At 42.3% G+C, this 12,710-nt stretch overlaps 1 protein-coding gene across 5 annotated transcripts in view; it reads left to right on the top strand.

The window, feature by feature from the left end:
- The window catches only part of NRP2 (neuropilin 2), a 148,558-nt gene that overhangs the window by 118,198 nt on the left and 17,650 nt on the right, over positions 1–12,710 (top strand). For 2 of the 5 annotated variants that reach the window (XM_020972860.2, XM_020972862.2), the window contains exon 16: positions 1,985–5,807. The exons of the other annotated variants lie outside the window; for them this stretch is intronic. In XM_020972860.2, coding sequence (XP_020828519.1) covers positions 1,985–2,265 — 281 coding nt within the window. In that variant the 3' untranslated portion in view covers positions 2,266–5,807. Of the gene's footprint in view, positions 1–1,984; positions 5,808–12,710 lie in introns of those variants that run through there. 5 annotated transcript variants of the gene reach the window in all.

Here is a 12,710-nt window from a genome sequence, read left to right as displayed (position 1 = left end):
TGGTCAGGTGCTTTGGATGTGGAGTTAATCCCTGTTGATTCATTAATCATTTTTCTCTGATTGAGAAGCCACTTCCTCATTAGAGAATGTCCCTCAAAGGCCATGAGAGCCAAATCCTAAATCAGAGGAAAATACCTTCTCCGGAGGATGCTGTTATGGGGAGCCCTCCTCGGAGTCATTTGCTTCAGGCCTCCTCCTTCTTGTACTTTATTTTTTCCCCGTGAAGTCTTCTGAGCCTTCAAAAAACAAAACAAAAACAAAAACAAACAACAGTGGCAGAGACTGTTATCAGGCAGCCCATATTCTTAATGAACTGAATAAATGAGTTGATACCATTTTGTTGGGAGTTTCAGGCTGGCCATCTGAAGCCAACTTTTCTCAATTTCCAAATTTCCGGGTGTGCCCACAGAATTCTTTACCAGCTATAGTGATATCATTATTGAAAGGCATAAAGGTATCCCCAGATGTATGGGAATTGAGGAAAAGGAAGAAGGTGAAACAAGAGGAAAATGAGAAATGTAGCATGGTATTGTTCAGGCAAGAAATATTCATTAAGGGCCTCCTACCTACAGTGGACTGTGGTAGGCACAGGATTACTGTATTGTATCCTCTGGGCCCAGGAACCTTCACTGTGGCTTTGATATCAATAGGGTATACATGGTGAAGCCTCTCTGCTATTCCAGTGCAGGTGTTTCTGATTGTCTGAGAGTTACATAAAGAATTCCGTTTTCTTTGGAAAGAGAAAAAGCTCTCCTTCCAGAGGAGCTGGCAAGTTGATAATGCAAGAAAGTTAGCTTCTCTCTGACGATTGCCTAAGTAAAGTATATCTTTATTCCACTACTGATTAGGAAGTCAACTACATTCTACAAGTCAGGAAGAAAAGGTCTGGCATAATGCACATTTTTGTTAAACCATAACGATTGTAGGCGATTCACATGGTATTGGTTCAGATCTGGGCCTAAAAGCTAAGTAACCCACAAGCCTTTCTGTATATTCAGTAAAGTACTTTGACCAAGGCCCAGTACCATATGCAGATGGGAGCACTTCAGGAGAAATGCTTGGTGGTGTTCTTGGTTCTGCCAAAATACCTTGTGCAGAGGTATCAGGCACACTCTTGAACCACTACGTCATGTCTTGGGACTCGGAACCAGCTGCTAGCCCCAGAATATAGGTGGGTAGTAAGTGGTTTTCCTGAGGTCAAAGATAGACTCTATTCATCAGTAGAGATCATTTGTAGTTTGAGCAGTCTCAGAGGGGCACAGAAATATTCTGAGCCAGATTCTCATCTGACGGAAGTCTCCAGGAGAAACAAGTTGTAACCCTACTTATCATCATATGGTACTCTGGCCAATTCTCCCCACAGGCTCCATTGGGTACAAATTTGGTGCATTATCTCTATGGCAACCTGAGTCAGGCTACTGAACTTTGTGGCCATCTAAATTTTTCTCTGCCAGCTTCGTTTTTGTTCAATAGCTTTTCTAGGATTCAGTCTTTTTATGTGCATGTGCGTGTGTGTGCACGTGTGTGTGTGTGTGTGTGTGTGTGTAACTTTCCTGCTGTGCTTCTGCTTGGACTTTTTTCTCTTATAACTTCTATTGCAACTCACTAATAAAACCCTACCTCCAATTAAAAAACTAAGATGTGTTAGTCATTGCCTGACAACTGTAATTGTTCTGTATAGACAAGACTGGGCTGATTTTGATGGGCATAGCAGAGTTGGCAAGGCAGGGTGGAATTTGCCTTTTAAGTCTAGCCAGGCTAATTAATAAACCGTTTGAGAATATTTTACATGCCAGGCCAGATTTGGTATTTCCACCCAAATTGCACTTTCATAACTCATAACTCAGTAGTAGTTTCGGCATCGCTTTGTACTTGCCTGTATTCTTGAAAGCATGTATTTCTCTCTCTCTCTTTTTTTTTAATTAATTTTTTACTAGTGTGCATGCTTCCCACCTAGCAACACTCTTCTATGTCTCTCCACCAGGGGGCACCCTCCTACCAGGGACCGAGCCCACAGTGGACACGGTATCAGTGCAGCCCATCCCAGCCTACTGGTATTACGTTATAGCAGCAGGAGGTGCCGTTCTGGTGCTGGTCTCCATCGCATTGGCCCTGGTGCTCCACTACCACCGGTTCCGCTTTGCGGCCAAGAAGACCGATCACTCCATCACCTACAAAACCTCCCACTACACCAACGGGGCCCCTCTGACAGTGGAGCCCACCCTAACCATAAAACTAGAGCAAGACCACAGCTCGCAGTGTTGAGAGTGGATCAGTCCAGAGGACAAGGACAGAACCCAAAACAAAACAAAAACAAACGAAAAGACTTCAAATGCGTTGCCTCGATTTTGCACTTTTTCCTCTTCACCTAGTCTCTGTGTGGACTTCTAGACATCTCTTTCTAATATCCTTAAGCCCCACTCAATTTTCTACCCTGTGCACCTATTCTCCCTGTGTTGGGGTTTGTTGGGGTTTCTTTTATTTTGTTTGTTTGTTTGGCTGTTGTCGTCAAGCAAAAATAACTATAATGCTGCATCGTGGATTATGAAAAAAGCTATGTACCCTCCTTCCCTTAATCCCCTCACAGCCTGATGCAATCCATCCATTGATCCACCCACCCAGAGACTGATTCCTCAATTTTTTTTTTTAGCCTATCCCTTGTACCTCCCCTCAGTGGGCAGTCTGCCAAGAAACTTGATGGGAAAGCCTAAAAATGTGTGTGTGAGTGTGTGTGTGTGTGTGTGTGTGTGTATACATATATGTGTGTATGGGTATATGTACAAGTATCTTATCTATGTACAAGAGATGGTGCGTGTGAGAGAGACTGATTCAATGTGTGTGTTCAGTAAGGGCCCCCCTTCAACTCCTCCTTCTTTTGCTTCTCCTGGGGGTTCTCTCTCACAAGAAAATAATATGCTAGTTTGTTTACTTGGGGGAAGAAACGGAAGTTTTTTGTTGCCTTATCCAGCACTGGATGTGTTTCTGTTGGCTGTCATTATCATCTCTGGGTACCTAATGAAATAGAGAGGGCATAAGAGAATGACATATGGCCTACCGACCTTCCTGACCCAAGAGAAAGGTTCCCTGAAATGGATTCATAGGCCCTTTTGTGGCCCTTTCATAGTGGATACATGGCAGTATCTTAGAGTGATGAGATAACACAGAGCCATTGGGTGCTGAAGGAGTCGTCCCTGCTGCCATCCCCTGAAGCAAGTCTGCTTGAGTTGCCTTATAAAAGAAAAGCTTGTAATGAATGTTTAGCTTCTATTAGTTAAAACCAGCCTTGGAGTAAGTCATAAAGAACAAATCTCAGATGGGTGTTGAAAATGCAGTAGTTAAATTGGAGTGGAGTGGAGTGGAGTGGAGTGGAGAAGAAAGGGTTGGAATATTGTACCTTAAGTCTGCTCAGCTGGGGAGGGGAGTTGATTGAGTTCTGTGGAAGGGCAGGGGAATAAAAGATGAGAGTCCCTTCCACCCCTTCTTTAGTATCATATTGAAATTTTGACGGCGTATCTTAATACTCAGATGGATTTGTGTTCTCATCGGTCAAAAGTTTCCTCTAATTATGCAGATGATATCTGCCCATCTGGTGTGACTCTTATCCTTGTTCTCCCAAAAGTTCACCAGAGGGGGTCCACTCAACATGCCGGAGGCTTTCCTCACTTTTTCCTGATATCATCAGGGTACCAGTAGAGCACTCTGGCTGTCTCCCTATCAGCCCCTGGATTACAAACCTATCCACCTGACTTAAAATATTATAAGAGAACTAGAAAGTTACCTTTTAAAAATTTACCAATGTGCTACTCCTTAAAGCATCAAGTAGCACCTGGCAGATGGACCTTATTTTGCTGGCCTATAAAATACAGATGTTGACTACATCTTAGAGTAGCAAGTGTGGTGAACATGATTCGATTGCCCATTAAAGCCATCTAAAGCCACGTGGAGAAAGACGTAACTGAGAGAAATCACCTAATGATAAAATGATGAAATGGAATCTATATCCAAGTCAAGATTTTTTTTTTATGTTTTAATGTCTCTGCTTATGTTGTAATGTAGCCCTTGAATTATTTGTCACCCAGGGAAACAGTGGATGGCTCCACCAATAGGACAGTTTATGGTCATCTTCACCTCTGTGGGGGAATAGAGACATTCTACTCAAAGCTGTCTCCTTAGCCTCTAGATGGCTACCAGTACACAGTACTGATGAGCGTTTGGATGCTTGGGAGAGAGAGAGAGAGATTCAGCATTTCTTCAAAATACCCAGCTCTGCCTCTAGCCAGAAAAGTGATGCTTTAGGATTAAGTGTCTTTCGTTCTTTGGAAGGGAAGATGCTTCCTTTCTCTTTACTGCATTCTAGAAAGCAGCCCTGGCTGTACTTTTAAGCATTCTTTTTCCAATTTTCTCTACTCAGTAAAGGAAAAGATAGAATAGTTGAGCAGAAGGTGTCTTGAGATCTCAAGAGGTTTTCTCCCCTCTCAAAAATCCTGATAGGAAATAGAGGTGAGGTGGGCAGATGCATAACATGTGATGTGGAGGATTTTGTTGTGATTTCCATGTTAGCACTAGATCAGAAGGGGTTTGGCCCCAACGATGCTTCTCTTCCTGAGAGTAAACAGTTTGGGCCAATTTAGTTTCATGAAGCTGTTAGATGCTTCTGTAGGTGCCCTAAGAAGATGATGAGTTAGGAAACACCACCCAGAAAATCCAGCCAATGTAGTGGCTGGCTGACTTTTCATATACCCTCAGAGATTTTCCCTTCTTTAAAAGAAGATGACAGCAACTTTGTGAACTTTCTGCATCTTTATCAGATGCTCTATGTGGGAAAAATACATCGTCTTTATGCACATGTCAAGGTAGAGTCTATAGAATTGCTCTAGTCTTTGTGAATTCCCATGATGTACTTCAATTGGGGATGTCACTCTCTCTCTCTCTCTCTCTCTCTCTCTCTCTCTCTCTCTCTCTCTCTCTCTCTCTCTCTTTCTCTCTCCTTCCCCCTCCCCTCTTCCTTCTTAGTATTTTCCCTTCCTTCTTAGTAATTTTCAGGTACTGTGCAAAAAAGGCAGGTTACTCTGCAGATGTTAAAAATATACCACAACCTGAAGCTTTTGGGAGTGAAATTATGATTCTTAATTCAAGTGGGGGTGGGGTGGGTTAGGGAAGCTAACTGTGCTTTAAAGATGATATGGTACGTGAGTACATGCATGTTGTAGCCCTGTGGCATCAGGATTGAGAGAAATGTGAGAGCTACTGACAGAATGCCACAGATCAGGCTTGTGAAGATTTTCCCACATGAGGTCCCTTGTCAGTATCTCCTGCTCTTGAACATTAGTGAGATGGAAACCTTTGCCTGTGAGGTGAAGTTCCCTTCCTTATCATTATATTAGCAAGTGTTATCATGTAGTCTTTGTCCTAGGGCAAAAAAAAAAATCCATATGGTTCCCCTTGCTAAAACATGATGCTGGAAGTGAGGTGAAACCTAGTCTTTGCCATGCACGCTCCCCACCCCAGCAGTTTTCTTTAAAACCAGAATTGGGCAGGAAAACAACTAGTAACATTTCAGGGGTTGGTACAGATACCCTCTCTTTAAAATGAAATTAACAGACAAACAAAAATAATATCTCAAATTACCAAAGACAAACCGAGAAAAGATCACTTAGAGATTTTTACTCCCAATTCTTATTCTCTAGAACTGTGACATCCCCTTGCATTGCTCCGTTGCCTGTGTGTGAAAATAACTTGTGGACATTGGAAATTCTTTGAAGATGTATTGTGTGGAATGTAATAAAATAATGATATTTTTATACAAACATCTGGGTTTTTTCTTCCTTGCCTCTGAGAACAAAGTCAGAGTGGAGACTTTGAACAAATTGATGGTTCTGAAGTTAACATGTTACTTTCTAAGCTACAGGGCATTTCTGTGGGTGGTAGGTGGGTTTACTCCTCAGGGCTGAATGCCAACTTTTCATTCCTTTATTTTTATAACTCCTTGTTAGGAATTTCATCCAATCTGTGCAGCTGAGCCAGCTTTTATGACTGGTATGGGATTTTGCAAAAGTTGCTAAGTGCTAAATTGCTAAATGTGATTCTACAAAATTTCTCTTGATAGCAAAACCCTAGAGATGGGTGGTATCATTTCATAGGGCCCCACAGGAGAGGGGCTGGCAAAGCTGAGTAATACTCTCAGGTCTACTCAGATAGAGAGCTAATTTTGGAAAAGAAAGGGCAGTGTCTGATTTAACCCTCTCCTGACACATGAGCATCTTGTCTCATCCATAACATGGTCTTCCAGTGTATGGCTGATGGTGAATGTACTAACCTATTTTTCTAAGCAAAAGATTCCCCTTACAAGACAGATAACCTCAGCCTGAAGTGTGTCTGGAGCCCAAAGAACTTCTGGGTTGCATTTTCAAGAATTTAAAGTGGATGCTCATAACAGGGCAGCAGTCTCCCTATTGAAATAAGCATCTGATAGACTTAGAGGTTCTTAACCTGGGGGGCCATGAACTTGTTTATAAAAATATTTTTAAAATTATATTTTTATAAAATTGATTTTCTTTGTATTTTATTTTATGCATTTAAAACCATTCTGAGATAAGAGTCTACAGGCTTTGCCAAATTACCAAAAGCATCCATGACCTAAAAAGGGTCAAGAACTTCCACAGGGGCCTTGATGAATGAATAAGTGGCTTAGTGACAAAGCCTGCTCTTCAGTTATTTCACACAACCCTTCTCTTTGGCCACCTTAATTATAACTTATATGGCATAAGAGGTAGAGCAAGACCCCATAGTGAGACAAGATTAAACTCTGGGCTGGCAAAGTTCAAGGAGTTGTTTCTAGATCAAGATCAAGAAGACAGAAATATTTGACTGGTAGTGAAAGGTAATGAGATATTTCTTCAATCTAGGAGCTGTTCTTTAGGGCTCAGGGACTTTAAGCATTGTTCTTGAGTGTTCCAGAACTCTATGCAGATAAAGGGGAAAGAAGTGACTATATTTCTGCCAGGGCTCTCTTTTTTGGTATAACCCTTGCTCTAGAACAGGAGTTCTTCCAGGGCCCATGAACTTGTTCTGAGAGCTGTATTTCAATATAACCGATTTCCTCTGCAATTCTGTCTTGTTTGATGCATTTAAAAATATTATTCTGAGAAGGGGTCCATAGGTTTTACCAAATTGTCAGAGGGATCAATGATGCAAAGATGGTTAAGAACCCCTGTTTAAGAGAAAAGTTCTTATGAAATATGCCTGTCTGGATTTTGGAACTGTTTTTTTGTTTTGTTTTGTTTTTGTTTTTACTAGGCAATGGGGTTAAGTGACTTGCAGGGTCACACAGCTAGTAAGTGTTATGTGTCTGAGGCCGGATTTGAACTCAGGTCCTCCTGAATCCAGGGCCTGTGCTCTATCCACTGTGCCACCTAGCTGCCCCTGGAACTGGTTTTTTGAAACAAGTTTCTGAAGGCCATGCAAATATTAAGCATAGTTCACTATTAAAAAGGAAGCCATCACACCCAAGTACATAGACGTAAACTTGATATGTGCGCCTATTATACATGCAACCTTAAAATACAGAATTAGACACAACTCTTATCTAGCAATGTAGAATCACAGCATAGAATTGGGAAGAACTTTGAGGATATCTGGTTCATGACCCTTGCTTTATAGGATGAAGAGATGGAGTCCTAGAAAAGAGAAATGACTTGTTCAAGGTCATAGAGTTGATGATTGGCAAAAATGAACTTGAACACAAATCTTCTGACTTCTAGTCAAGTGCTGTCTCTACTGTATTGTACTGCTCAGCATTATTAATGTGAGACCTTAGTAAAGGCTATTGACTGCTTGCATGTCTAGATATCCAAGACTAAGACATTAATATCAAAAGGTGATATATATTATATACATGCATATCCACATATATGCATGTATACGCATATTGTGGAGAGGATTCTTGTTCAAGTACAGGTTGAACGAAATGGTCTTTGGGGTCTCTTCCAGCTCTTGAATTCATGTCCTCAGCAGAAAAGAAAGATTAGAAAATTCCGTACTGTTTGCACTTCAATTGTCAAGGTTAATCAATTTTTAACCAAGATGCTTTGCTTTTAGTAAAACTCTCTGTACCCATTAGTAAATGATGATGTTCAGATGTTCATGAATCCATTTGAATTTTGTTTGCGTTTTTTAAGGACCCAGGCTCAATCAATCCTTTTCATTACTGACCTGTGATCGAATTTTAAGGTCTTTCACTTGAATTTGTTCATTATTCTTCCTCCCTTGGATGTTAGCTGGATAACTCCCCTTCTTTGCTATAATGTCACTACCACAAAAGGACAAAAGGCCCTGAGCCCCCTGGGATTGAACCCAGAGTGCAGCACTGTTGTAGGTAAAGCATTCTACAATGTGGTTTTTCAAATTCTGCCAAAGCATAAATATTATAGTCAGGGTTTCCAAGGATTATAACTCTTGGGCCACAAGTCTCAGAATAGCCTTTTCCTGGCCTTTCCCAGTTTTTTACAAAGTTATGCAAGAACCGAGACCCTGCTTGTTTTTAAACCTGTTCAGATACTGAAGCCACAGGAAATACATCCACTCCAAGTGGTGCCATATTTGTTTTTTCGCCCCTTCCCACTGACATTGGGGTTGTTTCACACAAATGCTGACTGGCCTCCCTGTACCCTGGGGTGAAAAGGCCTGCATTTTAAGTGTTGATTTGTAGGGATTGTGCCACAGCACAAGCCCAAATGGAGCTAAAGATCAGTGGTTGCATATTTTTCCTCTAATTGTACAGATCACCAGGGCTCCCCCAGCTGTAATTTGCCTTTCATCTACTCCAGCAACTATCCAAAGAAAATAGAACATGAATCTAAGGGAGAAAGCAGGGGGGCGGAGCAGAGAGGAAGGCTGGAAGGTGAGAGAAGGGCTAGCTAAAGCCAATGGCCTTATGCAAAGTGGGGGGAAAGAAAACGACCTGCTTTAAGTCAATAAACTGAAAGCAAAGAATAATTTGGAATTTAATTAAGCCTTACATATAGCCTGAACCCACAAACATATGTAAATGGGTAGCTGAGATCTGTAGACCACACTGCATTTAATAGCTTTGGGTAAAATCAGCCTCTGCTGCCAGAAAAATTATAAGCCTATTGGCCATTTGCAGGGGGCTTATTTTGGGCTCACTTGAGCATTGGTGGCATGTAAGTTTTGGAAAATGTTAAAGAGCAGAACTTAACAGGACAATCCCAGAACAGCAAAGAATCGGAGTTCTGACCTGGCATCAAAACTGTCTCTCATTGATATAGCACCTTGCCAGGGACAGAAACGTAGAAAGAAATCACAAAGAGTGCTAGGTGACGCAGTGGAGGAGCCCTGGATTTGGAGTTAGGAAGACTCAAATTCAAATCTGGATTCACACACTTGCTAGCTATGTGATCCCAGGCTCCATTTGCCTGAGTTTCCTCATCTGTAAAATGGGGATAATAATAGCACCTTCCTCCCCAGGGTTGTTGTGAGGATCAGATGAGATATTTGTAAAGCAGTTAAAACAGTGCCTAGTGTAGTAGGTGCTATTATAAATGCTTCTTCCCCCAACAATCATATGAGGTTATTGGGGAGGGGGGTGGTGAGTGTTCTAGAGCTGTGATTTCAACAGTATGGTGAATTCTTATTGTGAAAAACCCTTCACCAGTGCAGATCAATAACTCATCTTCAATTTATAGTCATAGAGCTGCCTGTGAGTGGGTAAAGGTTAAGTGACTTGGCCAGGGTCTCACAGCCAATATGTCTCAGAGGCAGGACTTTAAATCCAGATCTTCAGGCCTATATCCACAATGCCAAGCTGCCTCTCCTATGATATAGTTTGCGCCAGTATTATTATCTCTATTTTACAAAGGTGGCCCTTGAGCCCCGAAAGGAACAGCCCCGAAGTCAGTGTCAGAGGCAAGGCTGGATTCAGACATTCTGACAGTCTCCCCTCATACCCAGTGCTCTTCCACTGAAGCCCAACCCATTAGGACAGCTAAAGACTCCACTCCTGTCTAGTGTGTGGCGGGCAGGAAGCCCAAAGATCGTCCCCTTGCTGAGCTGCTAAATCACTGTGTCTTTATATCTGTTATGCCTACTGAACTCCAAGTGCTAATAGCACTGAAATAAAGCCCAAGGGAGCCAGACCAAGCACAACCCAGAATACACAGAAAAAGGATCTTGAGCGTTTTGACCACTTGGGGGAAAAACATGGGTGGTTTCGATGCTTTTTTGTGAAACCCTGGCTTCCTTCAGGCCTTAGCTAAAATCTCCTCTCCTGTGAGAAGTTTCTGCCAGTTCCCCTTGGTACTGGTCCCTTCCCTCTAAGATTACTTCAACGTTATCTGTATCTTATTAATACGGAGTTGTTTGTGTGTCATTTCCCCCATTAGACTGTGAGCTCCCTGAAGGCAGGGGCTGGTTTGGCCTTTCTTTGTATCCCAGGTGCTTAGCACAGTGCCTGGCTCATAAGAAGTGTGTGTTGACTTGACTAACAGAGTGGGTACTGACCCTCAACTAAAGTAGGTTCCCCCAATCACAGAATGTTAGAGGATTTTCAAGATGATCTAGTGTCCTCTGATTTCACAGATATGAGACTGAGGATCTGAGACATGAAATGATTCACCCAGATAGTTGAGGGGAGACACACAGTGGCATATAACTGTGCGTGAGTGCATGGATTTAATGAGTCACCCAGCCATTTAGAGACATGGAGAAAGCCTCGTGACTAGATCATAGACTGAGGGTCATGCACCCTCTATTTCTCCCCTGCTACAATGGTTTGGTCAGACCACATCAATTTTGTGACTGTCTCCATCTGAAAAAGGTTTACATAGAATATTATCCTGAAGGGAACTTTATTAATGGAGGGTATCTCCCGAGGTCTTTCCTTCAGTGGAGCATTTGGCAAGCATTAACTAATCCAAGGGTCAGGGAAGTTGATAAATTAAAACCCTAGTTCTCTCTAGTCTGCCGTACTACAACCCAACAGGTAGCTCTGTCCCCAGGTCTAGGAGACAGGGTCCTGTTCTCCATGATTAATGACTTTCACTTGGTTTCTTCAAAGAGTGACTGCGCTGTTTCCCTGCATTATTTATTTATGTTCTCTACTAAAAAATTCATGTAAAAAACATTCTTTAAGGTCAGCGAGATGTGGTATGCCGCAGCTTTAAATATTCAAGTGAGCCACAGGTAGACCCACATGCTGAGTGAGTGCCTGAGCTCGTGGCCTTCAAGACACCCATGCCGGCCCTGGAAAGGTCCGGCCTTCGGGATGAAAGAAGAAGGTCACTTGACAGAAAGGCTCCAGACTGTGTGTTTACTTTCTGGTGAGGTGTTTGTATTTGTAGGGAATGTTGCTAGTACCAGAGCACTCTGGTGCACAGCAACATTCAGAAGAGAAAACAAGGGGCTTGTTAGAAACACCATTTGTCCTACCCCTGGTCTCTGTGATGCCCTAAGACTAAGGCAAAACTCTAAAACGTGTCTTCTTCTGCAACTTACGGCTATGTCTATAGCCAAGCATAGGTGTTATGAGCTTTCTCTGGCCTTCCAAGAATCACAGGCCATGATCACGGGGCTGCAAGGCCAGAAGCTCAGTTGGCCCATGTGCAGCCTGACCAGATTAAGATGTAAATGGAAGTCATTTAACAAAGTAAATAAAAATAAAACAGAACATAGATAATGTTAATATGTAGTTTTCTGCATCAATTTTCAGCCCATACAGATCTTTATGTATGGTTTAGTGACCCCCATTTCTACCTGAGTTTGACCTGTCTGGCTTAGAGGTCATCTAGTCCAACCTCTGTATTTGACAGATGAAGAAACTGAGATACAGAGAAGTTAAGCACTTTGTTGTTTTTTCTTTTTCTCTCTCTTTTTTTTTGGTTGAGGCAATTGGGGTTAAGTGACTTGCCCAGGGTCACACAGCTAGTGAGTGTTACATATCTGAGGCCAGATTTGAACTCAGGTCTTCCTGACTCCAGGATTGCTGCTCTATCCACTACACCACCCAGCTGCCCCAAAGTTAAGTACTTTGCTCAATATCATCTAGGTAGAGGCAGAATTAAAATCCAGAACTTTTGAGACCATATTTAGAACTCTTTGTATTATAACAATAGCATCCTCGAGTTTGAGAGCTAGAAGGTAGGTTAGAGGCAATTTACACTTTACAGATGAAATCTGAGATTTAGAAGTTTTCAGTGATTTGTCTAAGGTCACTCTCCCGGTGGCAGAGACAGGATGTGAGCCCAGTGCTTCTGACTCCAAGTTCAGTGTTTTTTGCCCTATACCGACATACATGCCACTGCCGTCTCTGGATTGCTAACACTACATAGATGGCCTGAGAAATCAAGCTGTGGGATTGGAGCTATAGATTGTGGAGAAACAGTCAATGCAGAAAGCTATCAGTTGCTTCCTCCCCTTCCTGTGCTGAAATAGGTTACAATTCAACGTATCATTTACTATTAACTCATGTCCCCAAAGTAAGGATCAGAAGGGTTCCAAAGGGGGCCCAAAATGATGCAATGAGATGCTTTAGCTGTCAGCGAGTGGTTTCATCAACTACAGTAGGAATCATTAAAATGGCCACTGGGATGTAGTGCACTTGACTTGTCAGGGTACAGCCAGCCCCAATGATAATGAGGAGGCAGAAGGGGAAGTGAGCAAGGCAGCTGCTTCTGCCCATGTATTATTTCAGCTTC

The sequence above is a fragment of the Phascolarctos cinereus genome, unplaced genomic scaffold (genome assembly GCF_003287225.1).
Source record: "Phascolarctos cinereus isolate Bilbo 61053 unplaced genomic scaffold, phaCin_HiC Scaffold_7;HRSCAF=346, whole genome shotgun sequence".
NCBI lineage: Eukaryota > Metazoa > Chordata > Mammalia > Diprotodontia > Phascolarctidae > Phascolarctos > Phascolarctos cinereus.
Note: the sequence above shows the minus strand (reverse complement) of the source record. Positions and strands in the feature narration are given on the sequence as shown.